Source organism: Bubalus kerabau, chromosome 11 (genome assembly GCF_029407905.1).
Source record: "Bubalus kerabau isolate K-KA32 ecotype Philippines breed swamp buffalo chromosome 11, PCC_UOA_SB_1v2, whole genome shotgun sequence".
In the NCBI taxonomy this organism is placed as follows: domain Eukaryota; kingdom Metazoa; phylum Chordata; class Mammalia; order Artiodactyla; family Bovidae; genus Bubalus; species Bubalus kerabau.
Genome location: NC_073634.1, coordinates 6,831,907 through 6,844,635, shown reverse-complemented (window position 1 = coordinate 6,844,635; position 12,729 = coordinate 6,831,907). Strand labels below are relative to the sequence as shown.

The 12,729-nt window shown below is 40.1% G+C and overlaps 1 protein-coding gene across 1 annotated transcript in view; it reads left to right on the top strand.

The window, feature by feature from the left end:
* Window positions 1-9,002, top strand: part of LOC129622775 (cytochrome c oxidase assembly factor 5) — a 35,334-nt gene extending 26,332 nt beyond the window's left edge. Inside the window, exons 2-3 of the mRNA XM_055539423.1 lie at window positions 4,632-4,715; window positions 6,790-9,002. Coding sequence (XP_055395398.1) covers window positions 4,632-4,715; window positions 6,790-6,831 — 126 coding nt within the window. The 3' untranslated portion in view covers window positions 6,832-9,002. The remainder of the gene's footprint in view (window positions 1-4,631; window positions 4,716-6,789) is intronic.
* Window positions 9,003-12,729: the final 3,727 nt, after the last annotated feature.

The following is a 12,729-nucleotide window of genomic DNA, read 5'->3' as shown; positions in this document are numbered from 1 at the left end:
GTTCAGTGTCAGATAATCCCTTGTTCCAGCTCGTGCTTGTTCTCAAAGTCTGTGGTTGCCCCTCAAATGTTCTGTCGCAGCTTAACTGCAGGATTTTGCTCTGTTGCACCTGCCCGTTCTGGAGCGGTCCCCCCTCCTTTTCATTGCTTAGGTTGGCCTCCTGTTTGCAGGTCTCTCTTCAGTGTCTGATTTCTGCCCTGACATGAGAGGGTGAAAATGCCCACTAATTTGGGCGCACTTGCTCAGCTGTGCTTTGGAGGGGGAGGGGCACTGCTAACAAAACACTCATGTGCGGGGAGCACTTGCAGTGGATGGACCACACGGGGGCTGCCACAGTGCAAGGCAGCATGCTCCTCGCAAGTCCAAGCTGCTCAGGCTCCCGGGTGCACTGCGAGGGCAGTCCCAGTGGGCTGTGCATTTCCTCAGGGGAGCTGGTCTCAGGCTGTGACAGATGTGAACTGATGGCAGATGTGATCCATCCAGGATCCCAGGAAGACGTGGTTAGCGGTTGGCAGCCTGCTCGGTGCTTGCTGGGAAACATGGCCCCTGGGGCTGAGATTGCAGTGGTCCTTTGCCTTTCGCCTCTGGCTGTCCTGCACCTGTCTCTCGGCCTCCAGGGAGAGCCACAAACAGCAGCTCCCCTTTGATATTTGCAAGGGTGCGACCCTTTGCTCTGTGAGTGCACCAGGGGTCATGGTGCGGCATTAGGGCCTTCCCTAGGGAAAGGGCCTTTGCTTTTCTTTGTTTCTCTGGCCTTCCCACGGTTTGGGTTTTCCCCATTCTGTCTGTGCTGTGTCACATTGGTCCCCTCATTGAGTCCTCGTGGCATTGAACCCTGGTCTTTTCCCTAAGGACCGACTGCAGCACGCACCTCTGCACCCACTGTGGGCGGTTGCAAGCCTGGGAGCTGCTTCTTGGCTGGTAATTGCCTTTCAGCAGGATTTCTGTGGTGATTTTTTATGCTGCCTCTGAGATTCCAAAGCTCCCCACTGATCCCACCTAGGAGAGGGTTTCCTGTTGTGTGGAAACTTCTTCTTGACTCCCTCCCCAGGACGAGTCTCCGTCTAAAAATCCTTGCTCTCCCTTTTTGTCTTTATCCTTTGTGCTACATAATTTCGGAGAAATTGGTATCTGGGGTCCTCTGCCAACGTTCAGAAGTTATTTAGTGGAAGTTGCTCCACACGCAGATGATATTTTGATGTATTTGTAGGGGAGAAAGTGGTCTCCCCCTCCTATTCCTCTGCCATCTTGGAACTGCTCCCCTCTAGCTTTGTTTGTAGGCCGATTTGACTTCACACTCCTGGATATCTGGCTCTAAGTGAGTGACTACACCATCATGGTTTTCTGGGTCATTAACACCTTGTTGGTGCAGTTCTCCTGTGTATGCTTGCTACCTCCTCTTAATCTCTTCTGCTTCTGTTAGGTCTTTAGCATTTCTGTCCTTTATTGTGCCCATCCTTGCATGAAATGTGCTCTTGATATCTCCGATTTTATTGATGAGATCCCTAGTCTTTCCCATTCTGTTATTTTCCTCTCTTTCTTTGCATTGTTCATTTAAGAATCTAGTAGGCAGATCTAATCCCCTGAATTATTTGTCACCTCCACTGTATAATCATAAGGGATTTGATTTAGGTAATACCTGAATGGTCTAGTGTTTTTCCCTACTTTCTTCAGTTTAAGCCTGAATCTTCCAGTAAGGAGCTTATGATGTGAGCTAGGTAAGAGCTAAAATTTAGTACTATTTCAGTAGGTAAACATTCTGTTATCTCCATTAACTTTGTTCATAGTAATGCTTCTTAAGACCCACTTGACTTCACACTCCAAGATGTCTGGCTCTAAGTGAGTGACCACATCACTGTGGTTATCTGGGTCATAAAGAACTTTTCTGTATAGTTCTTCCATATGTTCTTTCCACCCTTTCTTAATCTCTTCTGCTTCTGTTAAGTTGTTACTATAACATTTTATAGGAGGCAGTGACCAAAACTATCCAAAAGAAAAAATAATGCCAAAAAGGAAAAGTTCAGTTCAGTCGCTCAGTTGTGTCCGACTCTTTGCAACCCCATGGACCGCAGCATGCCAGGTCTCCCTGTCCATCATCGATTCTTTGCAACCCCATGGACTGCAGCATGCCAGGTCTCCCTGTCCATCACCAACTCCCAGAGTTTACCCAAACTCATGTCCATTGAGTCAGTGATGCCATCCAGCCGTCTCATCCTCTGTCGTCCCCTTCTCCTCCTGCCCCCAATCCCTCCCAGCATCAGAGTCTTTTCCAATGAGTCAACTCTTCGCATGAGGTGGCCAAAGTACTGGAGTTTCAGCTTTAGCATCATGCCTTCCAAAGAAATCCCAGGGCTGATCTCCTTCAGAATGGACTGGTTGGATCTCCTTGCAATCCAAGGGACTCTCAAGAGTCTTCTCCAACACCACAGTTCAAAAGCATCAATTCTTTGGCGCTCAGCTTTCTTTATAGTCCAACTCTCACATCCATACATAACCACAGGAAAAACCATAGCCTTGACTAGATGGACCTTTGTTGGCAAAGTAATGTCTCTGCTTTTCAATATGCTGTCTAGGTTGGTCATAACTTTTCTTCCAAGGAGTAAGCGTCTTTTAATTTCATGGCTACAGTCACCATCTGCAGTGATTTTGGAGCCCCCAAAAATAAAGTCAGCCACTATTTCCCCATCTATTTGCCATAAAGTGATGGGACTGGATGCCATGATCTTAGTTTTCTGAATGTTGAGCTTTAAGCCAACTTTTTCACTGTCCTCTCACTTTCATCAAGAGGCTCTTTAGTTCTTCTTCACTTTCTGCCATAAGGGTGGTGTCATCTGCGTATCTGAAGTTATTGATATTTCTCCCGGCAATCTTGATTCCAGCTTCTGCTTCTTCCAGTCCAGTGTTTCTCATGATGTACTCTGCATATAAGTTAAATAAGCAGGGTGACAATATACAGCCTTGACGTACTCCTTTTCCGATTTGGAACCAGTCTGTTGTTCCATGTCTAGTTCTAACTGTTGCTTCCTGACCTGCATACAGATTTCTCAAGAGGCAGGTCAGGTGGTCTGGTATTCCCATCTCTTTCAGAATTTTCCAGAGTTTATTGTGATCCACACAGTCAAAGGCTTTGGCATAGTCAATAAAGCAGAAATAGATATTTTTCTGGAACACTCTTTTTTGATGATCCAGCGGATATTGGCAATTTGATCTCTGGTTCTTCTGCCTTTCCTAAAACCAGCTGGAACATCTGGAATTTCACGGTTCACGTATTGCTGAAACCTGGCTTGGAGAATTTTGAGCATTACTTTACTAGCGTGTGAGGATAAGTGCAATTGTGTGGTAGTTTGAGCATTCTTTGGCATTGCCTTTCTTCAATTTAAGTCTGAATTTGGCAATAAGGAGTTCATGACCTGAGCCACCGTCAGCTCTGTTTTGGGTGGTACTACATGGCATGGCTTAGTTTCATTGAGGTAGACAAGACTGTGGTCCATGTGATCAGACTGGCTAGTTGTCTGTGATTGTGGTTTCAGTCTGTCTGTCCTCTGATGCCCTCTCTCAGCGTCTGCCGTCTTACTGGGGTTTCTCTTACCTTGGATGTGGGGTAGCTCCTCTCAGCCACTCCAGCGCCACGCAGCCACCGCTTGCTGCAAGTAGGTGTCTGAAAAACCAGTGGTTGTCTGGGATCTACCTACTAAAATACTACTAAATTTTAGCTCTTAACTACTTTCACAGTTACTTTATCAAGTGTGATTTTTAAAGTCTTATTATTTTGTTAAGATCAGAAATAGCACTAATCTTATAGCAGTACCTGCTACTGAACTTCAACAATATCCTGTGTTTTTGGCAGAAAGGGAATGGTTCAATCCAATTTTCTTAAGCTCTTATGAGCTTTCACTGCTTAAAGACAAGTTAATTACACATTGAGCCCAGGAAGATCTTCCCTCACCAGTATATATAAATTTTGTTTAAAATTTCACTTTCCTTTTCCAGTTCTTACTCAGTGAGCTTCTCAGAATAGAGAACTTGACTGTGAAAGTAAGGGGTGGGAAAATGCAAAGATGTGCTCCAGGTAGACTTGCTTGTATAAAAAGATACTGTGATTGGAGACTTTAAAGCGACTTGATCCTGGCTTCCAGGACAGACGCCTCCTCTTTGCTCCCACAGTGTTGCTGAACGCTCACCTGTGTGCTCTCCCGCCTCTGCTGCTGTGTCACACACACTGTCCTCCCTGTCTTCAGGGCTCCTTGAGGGTCTAAGTTCGGAAAACACTGAAGAAACCCCATTACTACTTTCACCTCCACTCTCTTCCTTTCTTACACAGAAGGAGCTAGGGATGTCAGTTTCTAGATTTTTATACAAACATTTTAAATAAAAGTGTCTCATGGAAACCAGTGTTTTCAAGAATTCAAGGGTATCCTTAAAGTGCCCCCACATTATTTTACACATTTCTTATTTTATCCTTTTCTCCTTAGGTACCAACAGTTAAAATGATTTATGAATTATTTCTTATATAAATTACTGTTTTCTCCTTTTGCTTAGCTTAAAAAAAAACAAAAAAAAAAAACACTGGACAGTTACTTTGTACTTTGTGAGAAAATTTCCCTTGTATTTATATTGTTTTTGTGTCATAGGAAGGAAAATCCCCTCGGCAGTGTCTGAAGGAAGGAAACTGCAAAGCTTTGCAATACTCATTTTTTGAGTGTAAAAGATCAATGGTAAGTGGCTAAAGATTTTTAAAAAGCTTATGCTCAAAATTAGCTCTGTAGAGTTAAATATGTGAGTGACTTATAATTATAAACAGGCTGCAGTGGTGTCACTTGGAAAAAAGGATGTGTTTTTTTCTCACCCAGTGAATTAATGTGAGGTTCATGGAAACCCACAGCTGGTTGTTCAATTATGCTGACCACAGTAGCTGAACTTCATGAATTTCTAAAAAAGAGTTAAGACCATGGTCTTGGCGAGTATAAATGGAAAAGAGTTGATGCTGGTCACTGTATTTGGGTCATTTGGCGATTGCACAGCCGTAATGCGGGATCTAAAGGGTGTGCACTGCGCCTTACATGTTGATGTCATTGGAAGAAATGTTGGTATCTGTGTTTGAATCTGTAGTGATGAACTGTGGAGAGACAGCCTGAAGGACATTACAAATCTCATGATTTCTACTCTAGTGTTCTTTGATTCAAAGATTCACAAAGGTCTTTGGAATAGAAACCAGGATCTTGTGTTTGTGAAAAGAAAATAAGAAATCGCAAAAATGAACACCCCTTTAAAAACAGCAGTAACTTTAACTTGAACATGCTCTCGATTGGTCAGCAGCACTTAAATCCCTTTCCTTTTGTTGATAGGAGAAGCAGAGCGTATAGGATATTATGATCTGGGAGGCCAGAGAAAAACTTTGCTAACTAATCAGATCCAGGGAGGTGTAAAGTGAGATTAAAATTGGCAATGCTTTCTCAAGTGACACAGTTCTTTGCCATATTTTCCTGTCATTTAATGTAGGAAAAGGGGATTTTCTTGCCTTCTCCCACACAGTTTTGTTACCTTGTAAAATGTAAGCCTTTAGACCTTTCAAAGAATGTTAAATCATGTTTATATAATTGAGAAGTCATAAAGAAGTTAGTGTAGGAGGCAATGAGGTGTCCTTATTAATCACAAGGACTGGATTTGTAATAAACTCCCTGTTAATTCCCATCCTGAAACTCAGGCTTTGATCTCCAAAGAACATTAAGAAATCAGAACATATAAAACTTTTCCACAGTTTTATCTACCTTCTGCAGACATTTGTAATAATCTTGAGTAAAAAAAAGTTAACATGCTTCTGACCATTTCTAAATATCAGTACGAGGCAGAACTTCACTCACACTTTGATTCTAGAAAGAGCAGTATTGGGAACTTTATAGCAGATTTAAGAGATCCTTGCAACCTTTCTTCAAGACTAGGACACACCGTTAGTCCTCCAGTGTGAGGAACTAACTGTTGCAACTTCAATTGGCCAACACCTGAAATAAAATGATTTAAATTGTGCTGGTAATTTTGTTTAATATTTCAAACAATGCGTATGTAACTCAGAGTGAAGGTAAAATGGTCAGTTTGAATCGGCTGTGCCCTCCTAATAATAGCATCTCATATCCTGATCATGACTCCCGTTTGAAGATTACTTGCTTTTTGAAAGTGTGGCTCTTAGCTACTGTATCTGATGCTCGGATGAAGAGATAGTGGTCTGTCCCATGCTGGCTGTGTTGTCCTCATTAACAGGGTTTAGCTCTAAACTAATTCATTCCTCTGGGATTTCTGTGGAATGGTATTGACTGCAGTTCTGCCTTCTGTACTGATTAGGACCCTCCATCCTGTGGCCTCACTTAAGAAGTGGCCGTACTGGGAGGCTTAAGTCAAAGAATATGCAGTTGACCTATGAGTGGTAATTTAAGGGTTTATAATCTCAAAATGGCTGTGTGTTACATATATTTCAAGGCTCTTTTCTCAGTTACTAACCCAAATAAAGCTTAATTAGAAAGTCAGCTTTGTTAGAAGAATAATGTATATTGAGTGTACTCCAGAAAAAAAGATGAATGTAAGTTGGACTTAAGAATTCTTACTGTGACCATGAATGGAACTTTTGTTTTTAACGCCTTCTTTCCCTCTTTGTTTTTTTCCTCCCCCGAGCTGGGACAGTTGCCTTTTTGATTATGCTGGAAGCTGGTTTACTCCTCTCATGTAGTGACACCTGTTACCAAAACTGTGTTTGATTATGGTGTCCAAAATATGATTTACTTGTGTATTTATTTTCAGTTGGATGCCAGATCAAGATTCAGGGGAAGAAAAGGATATTGATACTACTATGTTGAAACCAAGATGGATACAACAAAGGACTCTGGTCATTAATCCAGAGAAGCCAAAATAAGAAACATACTTTTTGTTACATCTGTTCAGGTGGACCAGTTTTTTCCTCCATGAAACAAGAAAATGGATGAGTTCTGGTTTTCAGTAGGTATAAATGATTCCCTTGCTCTAAGTTATTCTTAGAATAAAAATTTAATTGAATAGTTATGAGCCGAGAACATAATAGATGTGTTTTAAGAATTGTTCTGAAGCACAGGGAATGGAAAGATTGTCAGTTTCCAACTTGACTTCTCTACTAGATGATACAAATTTGTGCATCCTTTGTCAATACTCTGGAGGCCAGGGATGGGACTGTGAAAGTCAACATGCAGCCTGAGGAGAAAATATCTGTCTGGAAAGTTTAGGGTAAAACTTTCTTTTATTCAGATTGTACTGTTTAGTTCTAAAATAAATTGTGTTTGACCGCTTGGTGAAGAAATGCTTCCCTTGCACTGATTCATTCAGTAACAACCTCAAAACGTTAATGCCACTCGTTAGGCAAAGCTGGATCCAAATCTGGGACTATGCTGCCAGGGCTTCTGGCCTCCTCTCCTGAGTGTTTTTCTGTTTCCTGACCTCATTTTTAGGCTGGCCCTCTCTCCATAATGGGGAAGAGGCCAGTGTCCCCCCAAAGCACACATCCTTAAAGTCTGTGATCCCAAAAGAAGAAAGATAACCTCCTTTTCTGGGGTCCAGTAATCAGATTCCACAAAAGGACTGTTGTCTTCTCTGGAACAACTGCCTTTGAATTGGACCAGTCCCTGTGGGAAAAGGGACAGGACCCCATGATCTTGGCCAGGGCTGGGTCTTAGGCACTGTATTTGGTAATTCATGTCAGAATCACCTTGGTTGAGTGGTGGGCCTTTATCCTAAAAGGAAAGGATTCAGAGCAAACTGAAACAGCAGGTGTTGACGTTAGAAGGCAAGACTGAAAATTATGAAATACTTGAAAAAGTTTACAATCACAGTGATTTTATTCCAGTCACATAATACAGTAGAGCCAGATATGAATCCAAGTTTCCAGTTTTATTTTCAGGATTGAAGAATGACGGAAGAGCCGTTGCTTCTTCATAGATCTGCAGTTCACTGGAGTTAGAACAATCAAGGTATTCTGTAGCTCTTTGCTTTCTTAAAAGTTCACCTAAAGTGAAAATTCTGTTATCAGCACTGGTCCTTGCTGCAGAACATCACTGAGATCTTTTATATATTATTCATTGGTAAAGAGAAAGTGATAGATTTTTTTCAATGAATTTTTGTATATATCTGTTTAAGTGCCACAACTTTTATTAAAGGTTAAGTTTGTTAAGAAACTCAAATTATGTTATAGAGCCCTGTCTTTTCTTAGCTACAGCTTTTTTGAGAGCTTCACTGGGAGAAATTCAAATACCTTAAAATTCACTCTTAAAGTAAAGATTCAGCTTTTTTTTCTCTTAGTAGTCACAGAGTCATGAAGCCATCACCACTGTCCAATTCCAGAGCATTTACACCGCTCCAGAGAGAAGCCCTGTCTCCATTAGCGGGCACTCCCTTCTCTCCTTGGGTACCCCAGTCCTAGCAACCGCTTACACATTTTCTGTGTGTAGATTCACTTCTTCTGGGCATTTCATAAACTTAGAATTATGTAACATGTGACCTTTTGTGACTGGATTCTTTCTTCATGTTTTCAAGGTTCATCTATATGTAGCATCCATCTGTACTTCATTTCTTTTTATTGCTGAATAATATTCCATAATATAAATATACCACATTTCATTTAACCATTTATCAGTTGATGAATATTTGGGTTGTTTGTACTTTGGGGCTATTATGACTAATGATATGAACATTCATGAATGAATTTTATGTGGACATGTTTTATTTCTGTGTCATATGATAATTCCAGCTTTAAATGATGAACTGCCAAACTTTTCCACAATGGCTATATCATTTATATCCCCACCAGCAATGTATGAGGATTGCAGCTTCTCCATATCACCAACAGTTGTTATTTTTCATATTTTTGTTTGTTTTTTATATGATAACTATTTTTAAGTCATTTTTATTTTTTGAAAATTTTATTGGAGTATAGTTGATTTACAGTGTGGTGTTAGTTTCACGTGTACAATAAAATGACTCAGTTGTGAGTGTGTGTGTATATTTCCCTTTTGTAGGTTTCTTTTTCCATATGTGCCATTACAGAGTATTGAGTTCCTGTGCTGTAGAGTAGGTCCTTATTATCTGTTTTATATATAGTGTGTGTATGTCCATCCTAATCTCCCAGTGTATTCCCTCCCCCCGTACTCCCTGGTAACCATAAATTTGTTTTCTACAACTTTCTTTTTTTAAAGCTAAGCTCATTTGTGTCATTTAAGGTTCCGCATATAAGTGCTATTTGTTATTCTGCTATAGTGTTCTTTGTCTGCCTCACTTCATTCAGTATGACAGTTCCTAGGACCATTCATGTTGCTGCAAATGGCCTAGCTCTGTTCTTTTTCTTTGGCCAAGTAATATTCTATTGTATATACGTATCTCATCTTCTTTGTCCACTCCTCTGTTGATGGACACTTAGGACACTCCCACATCTTGCCTATTGTAAATAGCACTGCAATGAATATTGGGGTGCATGTGCGTTTTTGAATTATGATTTTCTCCAGGTACATGCCCAGGAGTGGGACTGCTAGGTCATATGGCTGCTGGTGGTGGTTTAGTTGCTAAGTCGTGTCAGACTCTTGCTTCCCCTCTGTCCATGGGATTCTCCAGGCAAGAAAACCGGAATGGGTTGCCATTTCCTTCTCCAGGGGTTCTTCCTGACCCAGGAATCGAACCCAGGTCTCCTTCATTGCAGGCAGATTCTTTACCAACTGAGCCCTGCTAGGTCATATGGTAGCTCTATTTTCAGTTTTTTAAGGAATCTTCATAGTAGCTGTACCAATTTACTTTTCCATCAACAGAGTAGGAGGGTTCCCTTTTCTTCACACCTCCTCCAGCATTTGTTTCTGGATGGCCATTTTAACTGGTATGAGGTGATAACCTCATTGCAGTTTTGATTTCATTTCTCTAATAATTAGTGATGTGTTGAGCATCTTTTCATATGCTTGTTAGCCATCTGTCTTCTTTAAAGAAATGTTTTTTTGGATCTGTGTGTGTTTTTTTTTTTTTTTAACTGAGTTGCTTGCTTTTTTGATATTGAGCTATTTGTACATTTTGGAGATTAATCTCTTAATTGATTCCTTCATTTGCAAATATTTTCTTCCATTTTGAGGATTATCTTTTCATTTTGTTTATGGTTTCATTTGCTATACAAAAGCTTTTAATTAAGTCCCTTTTCTTTATTTTTATTTTCATTACTCTAGGAGGTGGACTGAAAAATATCTTACTGTAATGTCAGAGTGTTCTGCCTATGTTTTCCTCTAGGAGTTTTTAGTATCTGGCCTTGCATTTAGGTCTTTAACTCATTTTGAGTATTTTTGTCTGTGGTGTTCATTCTTTTACATTTGCTGTCCGGTTTGCCCAGAACCACTTAGTGAAGAGACTGTCTTTTCTCCATTGTATATTCTTGCCTCCTTTGTCATGGATTAGGTAGCCATAGGTATAAGGGTTTATCTCTGGACTTTGTACCTGTTCCATTGATCTGTATTCCTGTTTTTGTGCCAGTACCATACTATTTTGACTGCTCTAGCTTTGTAGTCTGAAGTCAGGGGGCCTGATTCCTCCAGCTCCATTTTTCTTTCTCAAGATTTGGTTATTCATGGTCTTTCATGTTTCCATACAAATTGTAAAATTTTTTGTTCTAATTCTCTAGAAAATGCCATTGTTAATATGATAGGGTTTGCATGGAATCTGTAGATTGCTTTGGGTGGTGTCATCATTTTTAGAATATTGATTCCTCCAGTCCAAGAACATAGTATATCTCTCCATCTGTGTGTATCATCTTTTATTTCTTTCATCAGTATCTTACAGTTTTCTGAGTACAGATCTTCTGCCTCCTTAGGTAGGTGCTTTATTCTTTTTGATGTGGTGGTAAATGGGACTGTTTCCTTGATTTCTCTTTCTGATCTTGTTATTAGTGTATGGGAATGCAAGATATTTCTGTTAATTAATTTTGTATCCTGCCAGTTTATCAAATTCACTGAAGAGCTGTAGTTTTCTGGTAGCATCTTTAGGATTTTCTGTGTATAGTATCATGTTATCTGGAAAGAGTGAGTTTTACTTCTTTTCCAATTTGGATTCCTTTTATTTCTTTTTCTTCTCTGATTGCCATGGCTAGGACTTCCAAAATTATGTTGAATATAAGTGGTGAGCATGGACATCCTTGTCTTGTTCCTGATCATAGAAGAGATGTTTTCAGTTTTTCACCATTGAGAATGATGTTTGCTATGGGTTTGTTGTATATGGCCTTTATTATTTGAGGTAGGTTCCCTCTATGCCCCCTTTCTGGAGAATTTTTATCATAAATGGGTGTTGAATTGTGTCAAAAGCTTTTTCTGAACCTATTGAGATGATCACATGGTTTTTATTCTTCAATTTCTTGATGTGTATATCTCACAACATTGTATTTATACAACAGTGTTGTATATCTGGATCGATTTCCAGATACTGAAAACTCTGCATCACTGGTATAAATTCCACTTGATCATAGTGTATGATCCTTTTAATGTGTTTTTAGATTCAATATGATCATACTCTGTTGAGAACTTTTGCTTCTATGTTCAGCAGTGATATTGGCCTGTAATTTTTTTTGTGATATCTTGGTCTGATTTTGGTTTCAGTATGACGGTGGCCTTGTATTGGTAGAATGAGCTTGGGAATGTTCCTTTCTCTGAAATTTTTTTGGAAGAGTTTCAGAAGGGTAGCTGTTAACTCTTCTCTACATGTTTGATAGAATTCGCCTGTGAAGTCACCTGATCCTGGATTATTTGTTTGTTGGAAGATTTTTAATCAGTTTCAGTACTTGCAATTGGTCTGTTTGTATTTTCTAATTTTTCCTGGGTTTAGTCTTCACAGGTTGTAACTTTCTAAGAATTTGTCCATTTCTTCTAGGTTGTCAATTTTATTGGCATGTAGTTGCTTGTATTATCTCTTAAAATGCTTTTGTCTTTATGTGGTATCTATTGTAACTTCTTTTTCATTTCTAATTTTATTGATTTGAATCCTCTCCTTTTATTCTTGGTGAGTCTTGCTGTTATTGTTCAGTTGCTAGGTTGTGTCTCTCTTCGACCCCATGGACTGCAGCACGCCAGGCTCCCCTGTCCACTGTCTCCTGGAATTTGCTCAGATTCATGTCCATCAAGTCAGTGATGGTATCTAACCAACACATCCTTTGCTGTCTCCTTCTCCTTTTGCCTTCTCTTTTCCAGCATCAGGGTCTTTTCCAGTGAGTCAGCTCTTCATATCTGGTGACCAAAGTATTAGAGCTTCAGCCTCAGTCCTTTCAATGAATATTCAGGGTGGTTTCCTTTAGGATTGATTGTTTTGATCTCCTTGCAGTCCAGGGGATTCTCAATAGTCTTCTCCAACTCCACAATTCGAAAGCACCAATTTTTTAGCACTCAGGCTTCTTTATGGTCCAACTCTCACATCTGTACGTGTCTACTGGAAAAACCATAGCTTTGACTATACGGATCTTTGTTGGCAAAGTGATGTCTCTGGTTTTTAATACACCTTCATGGTTTATCATAGCTTTCCTTCCAAGGAACAAGCATCTTTTCTTTTTTAAAGTGTCTTTTAGTTTCATGGCTGCAGTCACCATCCAGGGATTTTGGAGCCCAAGAAAATAAAAGTCTGTCACAGTTTCCACTTTTTCCTCTTCTGTTTGCCCTGAAGTGATGAGACCTGATGCCATTATCTTATTAGCTTTTTGAATGTTGAGTT